The 15,438-nt window shown below is 43.5% G+C and overlaps 1 protein-coding gene across 1 annotated transcript in view; it reads left to right on the top strand.

Moving 5' to 3' along the window:
- The window catches only part of utrn (utrophin), a 664,298-nt gene that overhangs the window by 147,122 nt on the left and 501,738 nt on the right, over positions 1 to 15,438 (top strand). Inside the window, exons 14-17 of the mRNA XM_067989572.1 lie at positions 1,591 to 1,692; positions 1,848 to 1,955; positions 10,250 to 10,429; positions 13,815 to 13,963. Coding sequence (XP_067845673.1) covers positions 1,591 to 1,692; positions 1,848 to 1,955; positions 10,250 to 10,429; positions 13,815 to 13,963 — 539 coding nt within the window. The remainder of the gene's footprint in view (positions 1 to 1,590; positions 1,693 to 1,847; positions 1,956 to 10,249; positions 10,430 to 13,814; positions 13,964 to 15,438) is intronic.

Here is a 15,438-nt window from a genome sequence, read left to right on the forward strand (position 1 = left end):
TAAACTGTTAGATTGGTCAAAAAAGTAAAAGCTCATGGGATCCAAGGGAAAGTGGAAAATTGGATCCAAAATTGGCTCAGTGGCAGGAAGCAAAGGGTAATGGTCGGGTGTTTTTGTGAATGGAAGGCTGTTTCCAGTGGGGTGCCACAGGGCTCGGTACTAGGTCCTTTGCTTTTTGTGGTATTTGATTAAGAAATTTGCGGATGACATAAAGATAGGCCGTGTGGTTAATAGTGAGGAGGAAAGCTGTAGACTGCAGGAAGATATCAATGGACTGGTCAGATGGGCAGAAAAGTGGCAAATGGAGTTCAATCCGGAGAAGGGTGAGGTAATGCATTTGGGGAGAGCAAACAAGGCAAGGGAATACACAATAAATGGTAGGATACTGAGAGGTGTAGAGGAAGTGAGGGACCTTGGAGTGCATGTCCACAGATCCCTGAAGGTAGCAGGACATATAGATAAGATGGTTAAGAAGGCATATAGAATGCTTTCCTTTATTAACTGAGGTATAGAATATAAAAGCAGGGAGGTTATGCTGGAACTGTATAAAACACTAGTTAGGCCACAGCTTGAGTACTGCGCACAGTTCTGATCACCACATTACAGGAAGGATGTAATTGCACTAGAGAGGGTACAGAGGAGATTTACGAGGATGTTGCCAGTTCTGGAGAATTTTAGCTATGAGGAAAGATGGGATAGGCTGGGGTTGTTTTCCTTGGAACAGAGGAGGCTGAGGGGTAATTTGATTGAGGTGTACAAAATTATGAGGGGCCTAAATGGAGTGGATAGGAAGGACTTATTTCCCTTAGCGGAGGGGTCAATAACCAGGGGGCATGGATTTAAAGTGATTGGTAGAAGGATTAGAGCGGAAATTAGAACTCACTGCCTGAGAGGGTGGTAGAGGCAGAAACCCTCAACTCATTTAAAAAATACCTGGATGTGCACCTGAAGAGCCGTGATCTGTAGGGCTACGGACCAAATACGGGAAAGTGGGATTAGGCTGGGTGGCTCATTTCTCAGCCAGCACGGACACGATGGGCTGAATGGCCTCCTTCTGTGCCGTAAATTTTCTATGATTCTAGTGGTTATGTTACTGGACTATTAATTCCAGATTTTATTTGGATTACAAGGTAGTATCAGTAATGGTGACCATGAAACTTATCGGATTGTCGTAAAAACCCATCTGGTTCACTAATGCCCTTTAGGGAAGGAAACCTGCTGCCTTTACATACACAGCCTGGCCTATATGTGACTCCAGACCCACAGCAATGTGGTTGATTCTTAACTGCCCTTTGAAGCGATTCAAGAAGGCGGCTCACCACCACCTTCTCAAGGGCAATTCGGGATAGGCAATAAATGCTGGCCTTGCCAGCGATGCCCACGTCCCATGAATGAATTTAAAAAAAAATTACCAAAATACCTGGATGCAACCTGCACTTTTCACAACCCTGTCACTTGCTCCAGCACAAACTCGAGTGCAGTTCCTGGAAGTAAGCTGTGTCCCTTCCTAGTCTGTGTGGCTCAGTTATTCACTGTATACATGGGCAGAGCTCACCCTATTTTGTTGATTTTTGGTTTTTATTGTTGCAGTCACTAGGTGAGCGCTGGGCAGCTGTTTGTCGTTGGACTGAGAAACGATGGCGTCTGCTCCAGGATATTTTCATGAGGTGGCAGCAACTATCGGAAGACCAGGTGGGTGAAAAATATGAAAAATTGCGTTACCTTTTTTAAAAAAAAATAAAACTCATCTGTCTGTTTACTAACAGCACTGACTTGAGGTTGAGGTATTTAGGAGGGGAGAGTGGAAAAATTTATTTAAACCATTTTGTCTTACTTTCTTTTTGCAGCTGCTGCTTGAAGCCTGGCTTACTGAGAAGGAAGATGCTCTTGCTGAGTTGCAAACCAGCAGCTTCAAGGATCAGAATGAGATTGGAACGAATGTCCGCAGATTGGCAGTAAGTGGGCTTTGAATGAGTGTCAGTTTTCAGGGGAGCAGCTGGTTTCAGTTCTTGCATCATGCAAAATGAAAATGATGCAGTTCTCTCTGACCCCCAGTCTGCTGCCTGGAGGCAATCTGTAATATCTCCACTGCTGTGGGAACCATTATTTTGTTATAGGACTGTGAGGGGAGGCGGGAACTCTTCACTATTTGAGAGGTTTTCTACTGCAGGAAGATTCCCCTCAACAATTTAATCATGTCTCATCAGATTTTACCAAAATTGTAAGCATGCCTCCTCTGTCTGTAGCAGGATTTGTTCCAGTCATCGTTGCTTCCAAACCACTGCTTGGATGTCTGGAAGAAATAATGATTCACCCCAATGATCTAACACTCAGTTCTAGATTATTCACCAAATTCTAGTGATTGCCTCCGAATCCAGAAAGTTTTGAAAATGTGCATGCTTCGAGGCTTTAGCTTGGCCCTTGAACGCATTATCATAGGTACAGCACAGGAGGAGGCCGTTCTGTTTGTGCCGGCTCTTTGAAAGAGTTACCCAGTTAGTCCCATTCCTCTGCTCTTTCCCCTTAGCCCTGTAAATTTTTTCCCTTATCTAATTCCCTTTTGAAAGTTACTATTGAATCTGCTTCCACTACCATTTCAGGCAGCGCATTCCAGATCATTACAATTTGCTGCATAAATGAAAGGTTTGCTCATGCCGCCTCTTTTGCCGATCACCTTAAATCTGTGTCCTCTGGTTACTGACTCTTCAGCCGCTGGAAACAGTTTCTCCTCATTTACTGTATCAAAACCGTTCATGATCTTGAACACCTCGATCAAATCTCCCCTTAACCTTCTCTGTTCTAAGAAGAACAACCCCAGCTTCTCCAGTCTCTCTGCATAACTGAAGTCCCTCATCCCTGATGGCATTCTAGTAAATCTCTTCTGCACGATCTCTAAGGCCTAGACATCCTTCCTAAAGTGTGGTGCCCATAATTGAACACAATACTCCAGCTGAGGCCTAACAGGTGTTTTATAAAGGTTTATCATAACTTCCTTGCTTTTGTACTCTGTCTCTTATTATAAAGACAAGGATCCCGTATGCCTTTTTAACAGCCTTCTGAACTTGTCCTGCCACCTTCAAAGATTTATGTGCGTGTCTCTGTTCCTGTACCCCTTTAAAATTTTACCATTAGTTTATATTGCCTCTCTTCATTCTTCCTACCAAAATGCATCACTTCACACATCTCTGCATTAAATTTCATCTGCCACGTGTCTGCCCATTTCACCAGTCTGTCTATGTCGTCCTGACATCTGTTACTATCCTCCATATTGTTTGCTACATTTCCCAAGTCCAGGTCATTTATGTATCAAAAAGAGCAGTGGTCCTAATACTGACCCCTGGGGAACACCTCTGTATACTAGCTGGACTGCTCTTGCATAGAGCCGGCACGGGTTCGATGGGCCGAATGACCTCCTCCTGTGCTGCAACCATTCTATGAATACTCCAGTTGTGGCCGATCCAGTGTTTTATAAAGGTTCAACATGACTTCCTTGCTTTTGTACTCTATGCCTCTATTTATAAAGCCCAGGATCCCGTAAGTTTTTTTTTAGCCGCTTTCTCAACCTGTCTTGCCATCTTCAAAGATTTGTACACTTATATCTCCAGGTCTTTCTGTTCCTGCACCCCCTTTAAAATTGTATCATTTAGTTTATATTGCATCTTCTCGTTCTTCCTGCCAAAATTTATCACTTTGCACTTCTCTGCGTTAAATTTCATCTGCCATGCGTCTGCCCATTCCATCAGGCTTTCTATGTCCTCTTGAAGTCTATCACTATCCCCCTCACTGTTCACTACATTTCCAAGTTTTGTGTCATTTGCAAATTTAGAAATTGTGCCCTGTACACCCAAGTCCAAGTCATTAATATGTATCAAAAAAGCAGTGGTCCCAGCACCGACCCCTGGGGGACATCACTGTACACCTCCCTCCAGTCCGATAAACAACCGTTCACCACTACTCTCGGTTTCCTGACACCTAGCCAATGTTGCCACTGCCCCTTTTTTTCCATGGCCTTCAATTTTGCTTGGAAGCCTATTATGTGGCACTTTATCCAACACCTTTTAAAAGTCCATATACACATCAACCGCATTGTCCTCATGAACCCTCTCTGTTACCTCATCAAAAAACTCAAACTAGTTTTAGTTAAATATGATTTGCCTTTATCAAATCCATGCTGGTTTTCCTTTATTAATCCACACTTGTCGAAGTGACTATTAATTTTGTCCCGGATTATCGTTTCTAAAAGCTTCCCCACCACTGAGGTTAAACTGATTGGCCTGTAGTTGCTGGGTTTATCCTTACACCCTTTTTTGAACAAGGGTGTAAAATTTGCAATTCTCCAGCCCTCTGCCACCACCCCCGTATCTAAGGAGGATTGGAAGATTACGGCCAGTACCTCCGCAATTTCCACCCTTAATTCCCTCAGCAACCTCGGATGCATCCCATCCGGGCCGGATAACTTATCTCCTTTAAGTACAGCTAGCCTTTCTAGTACCTCCTCTTCATCAACTTTTAGCCCATCTAGTATCTCAACTACCTCCTCTTTTACTATGTTATTGCAGCATCTTCTTGGTAAAGACAGATGCAAAGTACTCATTTAGTACCTCAGCTATGCCCTCTGCCTCCATGCATAGATTTCCTTTTTAGTCCCTAATTGGCCCCACCCCTCCTCTTATTACCTGTTTACTATTTATATGCCTATAGAAGACTTTTGGATTCCCTTTTGTGTTAGCTGCCAGTCTATTCTCATACTCTCTTTGCCCCTCTTTTTTCACTTCTTCTCTGTACTTTCTATATTCAGCCTGGTTCTCACTTCTATTATCAACGTAACACCTGTCATATTGCCCCCCTTTTCTGTTTCATCTTACTCTCTATCTCTTTCACCATCCAGGTAAGAACATAAGAACATTAGAAATAGGAGCAGGAGTAGGCCACATGGACCCTCGAGCCTGCTCCGCCATTCAATCAGATCATGGCTGATCTTCAACCTCAACTCCACTTTCCTGCCCGATCCCCATATCCCTTGATTCTCTTAGAGTCCAGAAATCTGTCTATCTCAGCCTTTAATATATTCAACAGCTCAGCATCCACAGCCTTCTGGGGTAGAGAATTCTAAAGATTCACAACCCTCTGAGTGAAGAAATTCCTCCTCATCTCAGTCTTAAATGGTCGACCCCTTATCCTGAGACTATGCCCCCTAGTTCTAGACTCTCCATCCATGGAAACAACCTCTCAGCATCTACCCTGTCAAGCCGCCTCATAATCTTATATGTTTCAATTAGATCACCTCTCATTCTTCTGAACTCCAGAGAGCATAGGCCCATTCTACTCAACCTCGCCTCAAAGGACAACCTTCTCAGGGAGCTGTGGCTTTGGTTGCCTACCTTTCCCCCACTGTGGGAATGTACCTAGACTGTACCTGAACCATCTCTTTAAAGGCCACCTTTTGTTCGATTACAGCTTTGCTCGCCAATTTTTGATTCCAATTTTGCCCTTGTCGAAAAGGTATGAGGTACTTGCTGCCTGTGTGGATAAGAACAAAGACTGCAGGGAGGATGGGCAATTTGACCCACGGCACTGTGGTACAGGGGGCCATTGAAGTGGGGGGGGGGGGGGGGAGTAAAAAGGAATGTGATAGTGGTAGGGGATCGTATAGTCGGGGAATAGACACTGTTCTCTGCAGCCATGACCGGGAGTCCCAAAGGCTGTGTTGCCTGCCTGGTGCCAGGGTTAAGGATATCTCCTCACAGCTGGAGAAGAACTTGGAGCATTAAGGGGAGGATCCAGTTGTCGTGGTCCAGGTAGGAACCAACGACATTGGTAGAACTAGGAATGAGATTCTGCTGAGGGAGTTTGAGGAGCTAGGGCCCAAAATAATAAGCAGATTACTGCCTGAGCCACGTGCAAATAGGCATAGGGTCATACAGATCAGAGAGTTAAATGTGTGGCTCAAAGAGTGGTGTGGGAGGCAGGGGTTTTGATTCATGGGGCACTGACACCAGTACTGGGAAAAGAGGGAGCTGTTCTGTTGGGACGGGCTCCACTTAAACCAGGCTGGGACCAGTGTCCTGGCGAATCGAATAACTGGGGCTGTAGATAGGGCTTTAAATGAAGAAGTGAGCGGGGAGGGTCCAGGTAAGGGTAAATTTATAAATCTAAAGAGAAAAGCCAAGGTCTTAGAGCAGTGTAGCGATTTGGGTAAAGATAAACAGAGTGTGTCAGGAAGGGACAGAGTGTTTAATGGTGATAGTGCATCAGTGAATAAGGTCAAATCAGGGAAAAATAGCAAAAAGTTAAAATTAAAGGCGCTTTATCTGAATGCATGAAGCATTCGTAACAAGGTAGACGAATTAATGAATAAGATAGACCAAAAATAATGGGGAACCAAAGAATAAATGAGAGTGAGGAACTTAAAACTATTAATATCACTAGCGAAAAAGCACCGGACAAACTAATGGGACTAAAAGCCGACAAATCCCCTGGACCAGATGGCCTATATCCTAGGGTTCTAAAAGAGGTGGCTGCAGAGATAGCGGGATGCATTGGTTGTGATCTTCCAAAATTCCCTATATTCTAGAACGGTCCCAGCGGATTGGAAGGTAGCAAGAAAGGAGGGAGAGAGAAAACAGTGAACTTACAGGGCTGTTAGCCTGACATCGGTCGTCGGGAAAATGCTGGAATCCATTATTAAGGAAGTGGTAATAGGGCACTTAGAAAATCATAATATGATTAGGCAGAGTCAGCATGGTTTTATGAAAGGGAAATCGTGTTTGACAAATTTATTAGAGTTTGAGGATGTAACTAGCAGGGTAGATAAAAGGGAACCAGTGGATGTAGTATATTTGGATTTTCAAAAGGCATTCGATAAGGTGCCACATAAAAGGTTGTTAAACAAGGTAAGGGCTCATGGAGTTGGGTGAAATATATTAGCATGGATATAGGATTGGTTAAAGAATAGAAAACAGAGTAGGGATAAACGGGTCATTCTCAGGTTGTCAGGCTGTAACTAGTGGGGTGCCGCAAGGATCGGTGCTTGGGCCTCAGCTATTTACAATCTATATTAATGACTTGGATGAAGGGACCGAGTGTAATGTATCCAAGTTTGCTGACGATACAAAGCTAGGTGGGAAAGTAAGCTGTGAGGAGGGCACAAAGAGTCTGCAAAGGGATATATACAGATTAAGTGGGTGGGCAAGAAGGTGGCAGATGGAGTATAATGTGGGGAAATGTGAGGTTATTCACTTTGGTAGGAAGAATAGAAAATCAGAATATTTTTTAAATGATGAGAAACTATTAAATGTTGGTGTTCAGAAGGATTTGGGTGTCCTTGTACATGAAGCACAGAAATTTAACATGCAGGTACAGCAAGCAGTTAGGAAGGCAAATGGCATGTTGGCCTTTATTGCAAGGGGGTTGGAGTACAAGAGTAAGAAAGTCTTGCTGCAATTGTACAGGGCTTTGGTGAGACCACACCTGGAGTACTGTGTACAGTTTTGGTATCCTTAACTAAGGAAGGATATACTTGCCTTAGAGGCGGTGCAACGAAGGTTCACTGGATTGATTTCTGGGATGAGAGGGTTGTCCTATGAGGAACGATTGAGTAGAATGGGTCTATACTCTCTGGAATTTGGAAGAATGAGAGGTGATTTCAATGAAACATACAAGATTCTGAGGGGGCTTGATAGGGTAGCCGCGGAGAGGTTGTTTACCCTGGCTGGAGAGTCTGGACCTAGGGGGCAGAGTCCCGATGTGTCGACCATTTAGGACTGAGATGAGAAATTTCTTCACTGAGGGTTGTGAATCTTTGGAATTCTCTATCCCAGAAGGCTGGATGCTCAGTCATTGAGTATATTCAAGATGTGGAGATATATTCAAGACTGAGATCGATAGATTTATGGGACAGTAAGGGAATCAAGGGAAAGGGCGGTAAAGTGGAGTTGAGGTTGAAGATCAGCCAAGATCTTATTGAATGGCAGAGCAAGCTCGAGGGGCCATATAGCCGACTCCTGATTCCATTTCTTATGTTCTTACTGACATTGTAAGGTTTTCTTGCCATCCAATTGATTCATTTTGCCTACAGAAATAGTTTGGTATTGGAATCAATTTCAGCTGATTAAACTTTCAGCCAAATATTTGTATTCTATGTGAGTAGACGAGCTGATTTTACGATTTCCCTCTTGAATTTATTCTTGTTGGCTACGCCTGTCCTATGTTGACCCATCTGGTTCCTTTATTCCTGCTTTTTCATAACTGACCAGCAGTGTCGCTGTTGAACACATTTAGTTGATAAGAACATAAGAAATAGGAGCAGGAGTAGGCCAATCGGCCCCTCGAGCCTGCTCCGCCATTCAATAAGATCATGGCTGATCTGATCCTAACCTCAAATCTAAATTCATGTCCAATTTCCTGCCCGCTCCCCGTAACCCCTAATTCCCTTTACTTCTAGGAAACTGTCTATTTCTGTTTTAAATTTATTTAATGATGTAGCTTCCACAGCTTCCTGGGGCAGCAAATTCCACAGACCTACCACCCTCTGAGTGAAGAAGTTTCTCCTCATCTCAGTTTTGAAAGAGCAGCCCCTTATTCTAAGATTATGCCCCCTAGTTCTAGTTTCACCCATCCTTGGGAACATCCTTACCGCATCCACCCGATCAAGCCCCTTCACAATCTTATATGTTTCAATAAGATCGCCTCTCATTCTTCTGAACTCCAATGAGTAGAGTCCCAATCTACTCAACCTCTCCTCATATGTCCACCCCCTCATCCCCGGGATTAACCGAGTGAACCTTCTTTGTACTGCCTCGAGAGCAAGTATGTCTTTTCTTAAGTATGGAGACCAAAACTGTATGCAGTATTCCAGGTGCGGTCTCACCAATACCTTATATAACTGCAGCAATACCTCCCTGTTTTTATATTCTATCCCCCTAGCAATAAAAGCCAACATTCCGTTGGCCTTCTTGATCACCTGCTGCATCTGCATACTAACTTTTTGATTTTCTTGCACTAGGACCCCCAGATCCCTTTGTACTGCAGTACTTTCCAGTTTCTCGCCATTAAGATAATAACTTGCTCTCCGATTTTTCCTGCCAAAGTGCATAACCTCACATTTTCCAATATTGTATTGAAACCAGTGCAGGAGAGGAAGGAAAAGGCCTGTTTGGGCTAACGGTCAGTGCTGGGAATAAAGCCAAATAATAGTAAGGAGCCTGGTGGTGTATTAATGCCCATCAATGTCAGGTGGTAAGATGTGGGATCTCCTTTCGCAGTTTCCTGCATGGTGAGTTCCTGACCTTAGCTGTGATATCCGGCATAAGCATTTGGATGCTTCTCTGCTTCCTCCCCCCCCCTCACTTTTGTATCTAGCAGGAGTAGACAAAATGGTCAGAAGGTCCACATCTAATTTGCACATCTAGCAGCCAGTGTAAGGCATTATAGCATGTTAGTCATAGCGCCACCTTTGGCAGGCTGCCGGCAGTGCGATTAGAAGACAGACAGCACTGCCTCATGGAGGGACTGCACCGCACAAAAAGTGGTGATTAGCACAAATGAGACAATGCCATCCCTAAACACTGAAGAGACAGGATAAAATAGTGTTGGAGGCAGAGGAACCCATGTTTACTAGTATTTGGAGAGCTGTGTGGCTTGCACACCTGTGCAAAGCAGCAAAGCTCTTTGGTCTGTATGGGAACTTCCTCAGCTTTGGGAAGGTGCAACTCCCGAATACATAGGTGCATGAAGTGCAACTTAAAGACTGCATGGTTGTTTTTCAATGCCATAATACAGTGCATATGCACATCACACAGCTTTTTGTGCTCGAGTTTTGTGCTCGTGAATTGGTACTGCTTGTAAAGGAACGTGCAGAACTGTGCCAATGCAACAAGTTTTATTCTATTAGGTGCTGCTATCCTGTTGACCCTTATATAAATGCCTTATTGGAATTGCCCCTTTGGAGGCAGAAAAGAGAGAAACAGGAGAGGGTGAACTTGTAATTTAAAAGCATAAAACCTCAAAATAATGAGCAACAACTTTGAAAATGATTTAATGAGAGAATTAAAATTTGATGCTTGGTGAGAAAAACTGCATAAGTGGGAGAGTTCGACTGACTGCTGTTTAGTTGTGTTTGTAAGTGACCAATAATTTTGTGTTATGCTTCCGTAATGAATTACTTTTGTTGTCTAATGACCTGGAAGTACAACTGCTGAAACCGTCTAATAAATGGAGACACTGATTATTGTCATGTACGTTCTGTTAGATTCTGAAGCAAGGCCTGGAAATGAAGCGTCAAACATTGGATGACCTGGGTGAGCTTGGCCAAGACTTAACGGAATTGCTCAGCAACAGTAATTCATCAAAGAAAATTGACAGCGATATGGAAGAGCTAACACAAAGATGGGACAATTTAGTGCAGCAGCTGGAAGATTACTCCAAACCGGTACGAGTAGCATCAAACTGAATTGTTTAATTCCATGTGCCAAAAACAGAAAATGCAAACACCACAGTAGGTGATGTATACACTGTATCAGCTCTGTGTATGTTACAAGATTTCCAACACATTCTGAGGCTTCTCTTGGAAGAAGGTAGTTCACTTGCAATTGAATCTGAAATCAGAGCTGGCTAGTGTTTGAGGATTAGTAAATGTGGTGGGGTGGGAAGCTTGTTTCCTGGCTGTAGGTTCTGATCAAAAATAGAGAACTACTTATGTACAGAAGTTAAACTGGGTCCTTTCCAACTGTCAGCTGTAATGGCATGTTTGCAACTTACATGTTTGCTCTGTGGTGAATGGCCTATTGCTGAATTTGCTATAGTTCATTTTCTTACCTGATTAAAGCACTCTATGCAATATTAGCAGGAATATTTGGCCAGCTAATGTAAAGTCACAAGCACTTTAAGTAGTCCTAATCTTAGGTTGAACAGTTTCATCCCCAGGGGTTTTCAGTTTCATTGTCGGGGGCTTTTGTTGCCTTGAGTTGTTAACCCTAACCCTAATTTCTGGAAATATTTACTGTTTTTCAATTTTACCCTCCCCTCTTTCTGGTAGTGGGTGACTTAAGGCTCTACAGGCAGTGCCTGTTCTCTTGGGGGCCATTCTTCATGTGTTGGTCTACACAGTGAGTGTTGGTGGGATGTTTAACCACAAGAGCTGAACTCAATTCTTTCCTTACCTGATGTTCACAAGCACACTTGCCAACAGGAATCACCAGAGGTTGATGTAGATATGGTAATCCTGGCTGAATTTCCTCCCATCCCTCTGTTAGCCCAGGGTTGCTGAGGACCAAACTTGGTACTCCAGCTACTGCCGTGGCTGAGATCAGCTACCGCAGCACAGACTGGGGATCACACCTGGTATTTGGTTCCACACTGGGCAGCTAGCCTTCGAACTGAGCCACCGTGAGAAGCTCAGCGTATCAATTTTGAAATTGTGTTGAAATTTTGGATCCATTAGTCCACAATCCACTACTCGCCCCTGGTCTTCCTAGCTGCATTGTGGAATATAAACTACAGTTTGTGATTTTTAATTTGGGACTGTTGGCCTAGTTATTTTTTTGGTCAAAGTAACCTCCATTAATCAGATTTATGGATTTTGTCCTTTTTTTATATAAATTTTTTATAAAATTAATTCACTTTAACATACTGCTCCCAAAGCGACGCACGAGGCAAACAATAGCAGACAAAAATCCTTAGCTCTCAGCCCACTAATGGAGAGGATTCCATATTTTTATCCCATTATGTGCCTGATTTATGCTCACGAGGTTGTGGATAATAACATAATTCAGCTGATTGCCAAGAACTTAAAAGATGTGAAGTCCAGTTCAGGATTTGTAGCTCCCATGGTCTTGGTGCTGTTTCAGTAAAATGCCCCAGTCTGTCATAGGTCTCATCAGTCCTGTACTGGTGAAAAGCCATTTTCATCTAGTAAGTAACTTCAGTTTTCTAGTAAGGATAACTGTGAGCTAAAGCTCAGGGAGGGTGAAGGAGGCTCTCATTCAAGTTCTGTTGGCACCTCCAGTTGCAAAAGACCATGATGACTCTGATTGCAAGTTTAATATTTTCCTGAAGCAGTATTTCCGTAAACGGGCTGTTCAGAGATCTGGGGAAAGACACTGAATAGGTTTCAAACTTAATTTGGTTACAGTAAGTGGCCAGTCCTTCAGCCCGCAGAGGTTGACTTTCCAACATGCTCTTGAGCAGCAGTGGTGGATGAGTTTACCGCTGTAGGCTTGTGCCCCAGGACGGAGCATATCTAATCCATCTGTCCCATCTCTACTTTCTGATTTATTGCATATCTCCTTGAAGGATGACCTTTCACCCAAGGCACCATGTTCCTTTGAGAAACTCTCTATTCATGTGTTTGAAATCCTTATTCAGCTTAGTGTGGCATCTCCACCTGCTATTTCTCTGCAAATGCTCAGAGCATTCTTTGGTTTGTAAGGTATTTGGTATGTTCCATCTGTAATCTGATGTTTGTCTTTTCCGAGCAGTGTAGGATTCCTTAAAATCCTTTGCTCCTTCAGTTTACCTTCTCTCTAGTTAAGCTTCCTATTATAACTGGAATTGCTTCTCAGCTTGCGTGAGCACTTACCTTACATTCCCTTTGGCTTAGAATTATTTGTCTTCTGTCCTGTGGTAACAATTTTCTGGGTATAACGATGGTTATGTCATTTGTAGTTTTGGAAACTGCAATTGCTGTGGACTTGCAGGAAAAAAGTGCCTGACCATTATGTCTATTAAATAATAATCATGTTCAGCAAGTTACACAATCTTAAGATTCAGATGATCGTGAATTCTTTGGACCTAGCTTTCATGCTTGGATGACACTTGAGTCCCTTGGTTGTGTAACAGTCTTGTAGCACCTTTTAAGTAAACTTTTCTTTTCAGCGTCATTATTTTCTTTCCAATCAATAGTAATTTAAAATGTATTTATGTGACCATCTTTGTGTGACTGCTAAACTGTGTAACCATAGCCCTTTGGGGACTGAGAGGTTTGCTAGTTTACAAGCCATAAACTTCTTCGTTACATGGCCTGTTTCTAAGAGCTCACTTTGCAAGGCACAGTTGGTATATTTTTGCTCTTGGGGGAAAAAAATGTTTTTGCCAATTATTTTCTCTTCCTCCCAAGTGACCAGGCGCTGCTTTCTGACAGCGACGATTGGTAGCTGACCAGTTTCCAGATCTCTCCCAGCTTCCTGTTGGACCTAATCTTGGTGTTAGAGTTTGACTCCCTTTACATTCCACTCAGACATCTTCAGGTGTGATTAGGGAGTTGGGTTGGAGTAGGGGAATGGATAAAATGCTGTTCATTGTTCTTTGGTGCGGTGTGTCTGTATAGTAGTGCACTGTACCATTGGGCCGAAATATCACTCTTCGTATAATATGGAACAGTTTGTGTTTAGAGTATTCAAGTAACTAAATCATTTTTTCCTTCATGCTGTGTAAAAACTTAGGTAGTCGCACGTGTTATTTACAATGTATGTGGAAATTCACAAAGTTAAGTAATGAACACAAGGATTTGGGATGTATGCAACATGCTAAAATGATACAATGTGGATGTTGCTGTGAAAGAGAAACATAAGTTTAGGAACCAATGTTTAAGGTGATCTGTTAGCATAGCGTGTAGGTACGCCAGTGAGCTGTGCTATGATGGGGAGTAGGATTTAGGTTCACAGCAGTGATTTTGCCCAATGAATTCTTGATATCTAGCTTAAGGGATTTCAAATGTGTACTTTTTAAAATCTTTCCAAGAGTGGCAGAGATATTTTGTGAATTCTTACACTTTTCATTTCTTTCTCTTGTTCCCCCCATCCCCACTTCCCCCACAGGTGTCTCGGGCAGTGTATGAGTCAGGAATGACCTGTGTTAGTCCGATGGAAGTTCTGGGAACAGAGCAGGCAGTTCAGAAGCAGGAATTGGCCCCTCCTCCACCACCCAAGAAAAGACAACTTCACGTGGATATGGAATCCAAGAAAAAGTAAGATGAGGTCTTTTAATTCCATGTATTTCACTTAGTTTTCCACATGATACCCAGACACAGACGAGTATTGGACATTGATACTCCAGAAGAAATTGAGTATTAAGAAACAGCAGAGTTAGAGATAGGGTACAGTAGCATAGTGGTTATGTTACTGGACTAATAATCCAGAGGCCTGGACTAATAATCAGGAGTCATGAGTTCAAATCCCACCACGGCAGATGGGGAATTTAAATTAAATTAATTCAGTTCAATTCATTAAATAAAATCTGGTATTAAAATACTAGTATCAGTAATGGTGGCCATGAAACTACTGGATTGTCATAAAAACCCATCTGGTTCACTACTGTCCTTCAGGGAAGGAAACCTGCCATCCTTACCCGATCTGGCCGATATGTGACTCCAGACCCACAGCAATGTGGTTGATTCTTAATTGCCCTCTGAAATGGCCAAGCAAGCCACTCAGTTGTAAAATCTCGCTACAAAAAGTCACAATAAGAATAAAACCGGACGGACCACCCGGCATCGGACCTCCAGGCGCCGAACACGACAACAGCAAACCAAGCCCAGTCGACCCTGCAAAGTCCTCCTCACTAACATCTGGAGACTTGTGCCAAAATTGGGAGAGCTGTCCCACAGACTAATCAAGCAACAGCCTGACATAGCCATACTCACAGAATCATACCTTTCAGCCAACATCCCAGACTCTTCCATCACCATCCCTGGGTATGTCCTGTCCCATCGGCAGGACAGACCGACCAGAGGTGGTGGTACAGTGATATACAGTCAGGAGGGAGTGGCCCTGGGAGTCCTCAACACTGACTCTGGACCTCATGAAATCTCATGGCATCAGGTCAAACATGGACAAGGAAACCTCCTGCTGATTACCACCCTCAGCTGATGAATCAGTCCTCCTCCATGTTGAACTTCACTTGGAGGAAGCACTGAGGGTAGCAAGGGCACAGAATGTACTCTGGGTGGGGGACTTCAATGTCCATCACCAAGAGTGGCTCAGTAGCACCACTACTGACCGAGCTGGCCGAGTCCTGAAGGACATAGCTGACAGTATGGCCCTGCGGCAGGTGGTGAGCGAACCAACACGAAGGAAAAACTTACTTGACCTCGTCCTCACCAATCTACCTGTCGCAAATGCATCTGTCCATGACAGTTTTGGTAGGAGTGACCACCGCACAGTCCTTGTGGAGACGAAGTCCCGTTTTCACACTGAGGACACCATCCAACGTGTTGTGTGGCACTACCACCGTGCTAAATGGGATAGATTCAGAACAGATCTAGATGGCCCACAGCGCCTCATGGATCAGCAGCAGAATTTTATTCCAGCACAATCTGTAACCTCGTGGCCCGACATATTCCTCACTCTACCATTACCAACAAGCCAGGGGATCAACCCTGGTTCAATGAAGAGTGTAGAAGAGCATGCCAGGAGCAGCACCAGGCGTACTGAAAAATGAGGT

The sequence above is a fragment of the Heptranchias perlo genome, chromosome 8 (assembly GCF_035084215.1).
Source record: "Heptranchias perlo isolate sHepPer1 chromosome 8, sHepPer1.hap1, whole genome shotgun sequence".
NCBI classification, from domain to species: Eukaryota; Metazoa; Chordata; class Chondrichthyes; order Hexanchiformes; family Hexanchidae; genus Heptranchias; species Heptranchias perlo.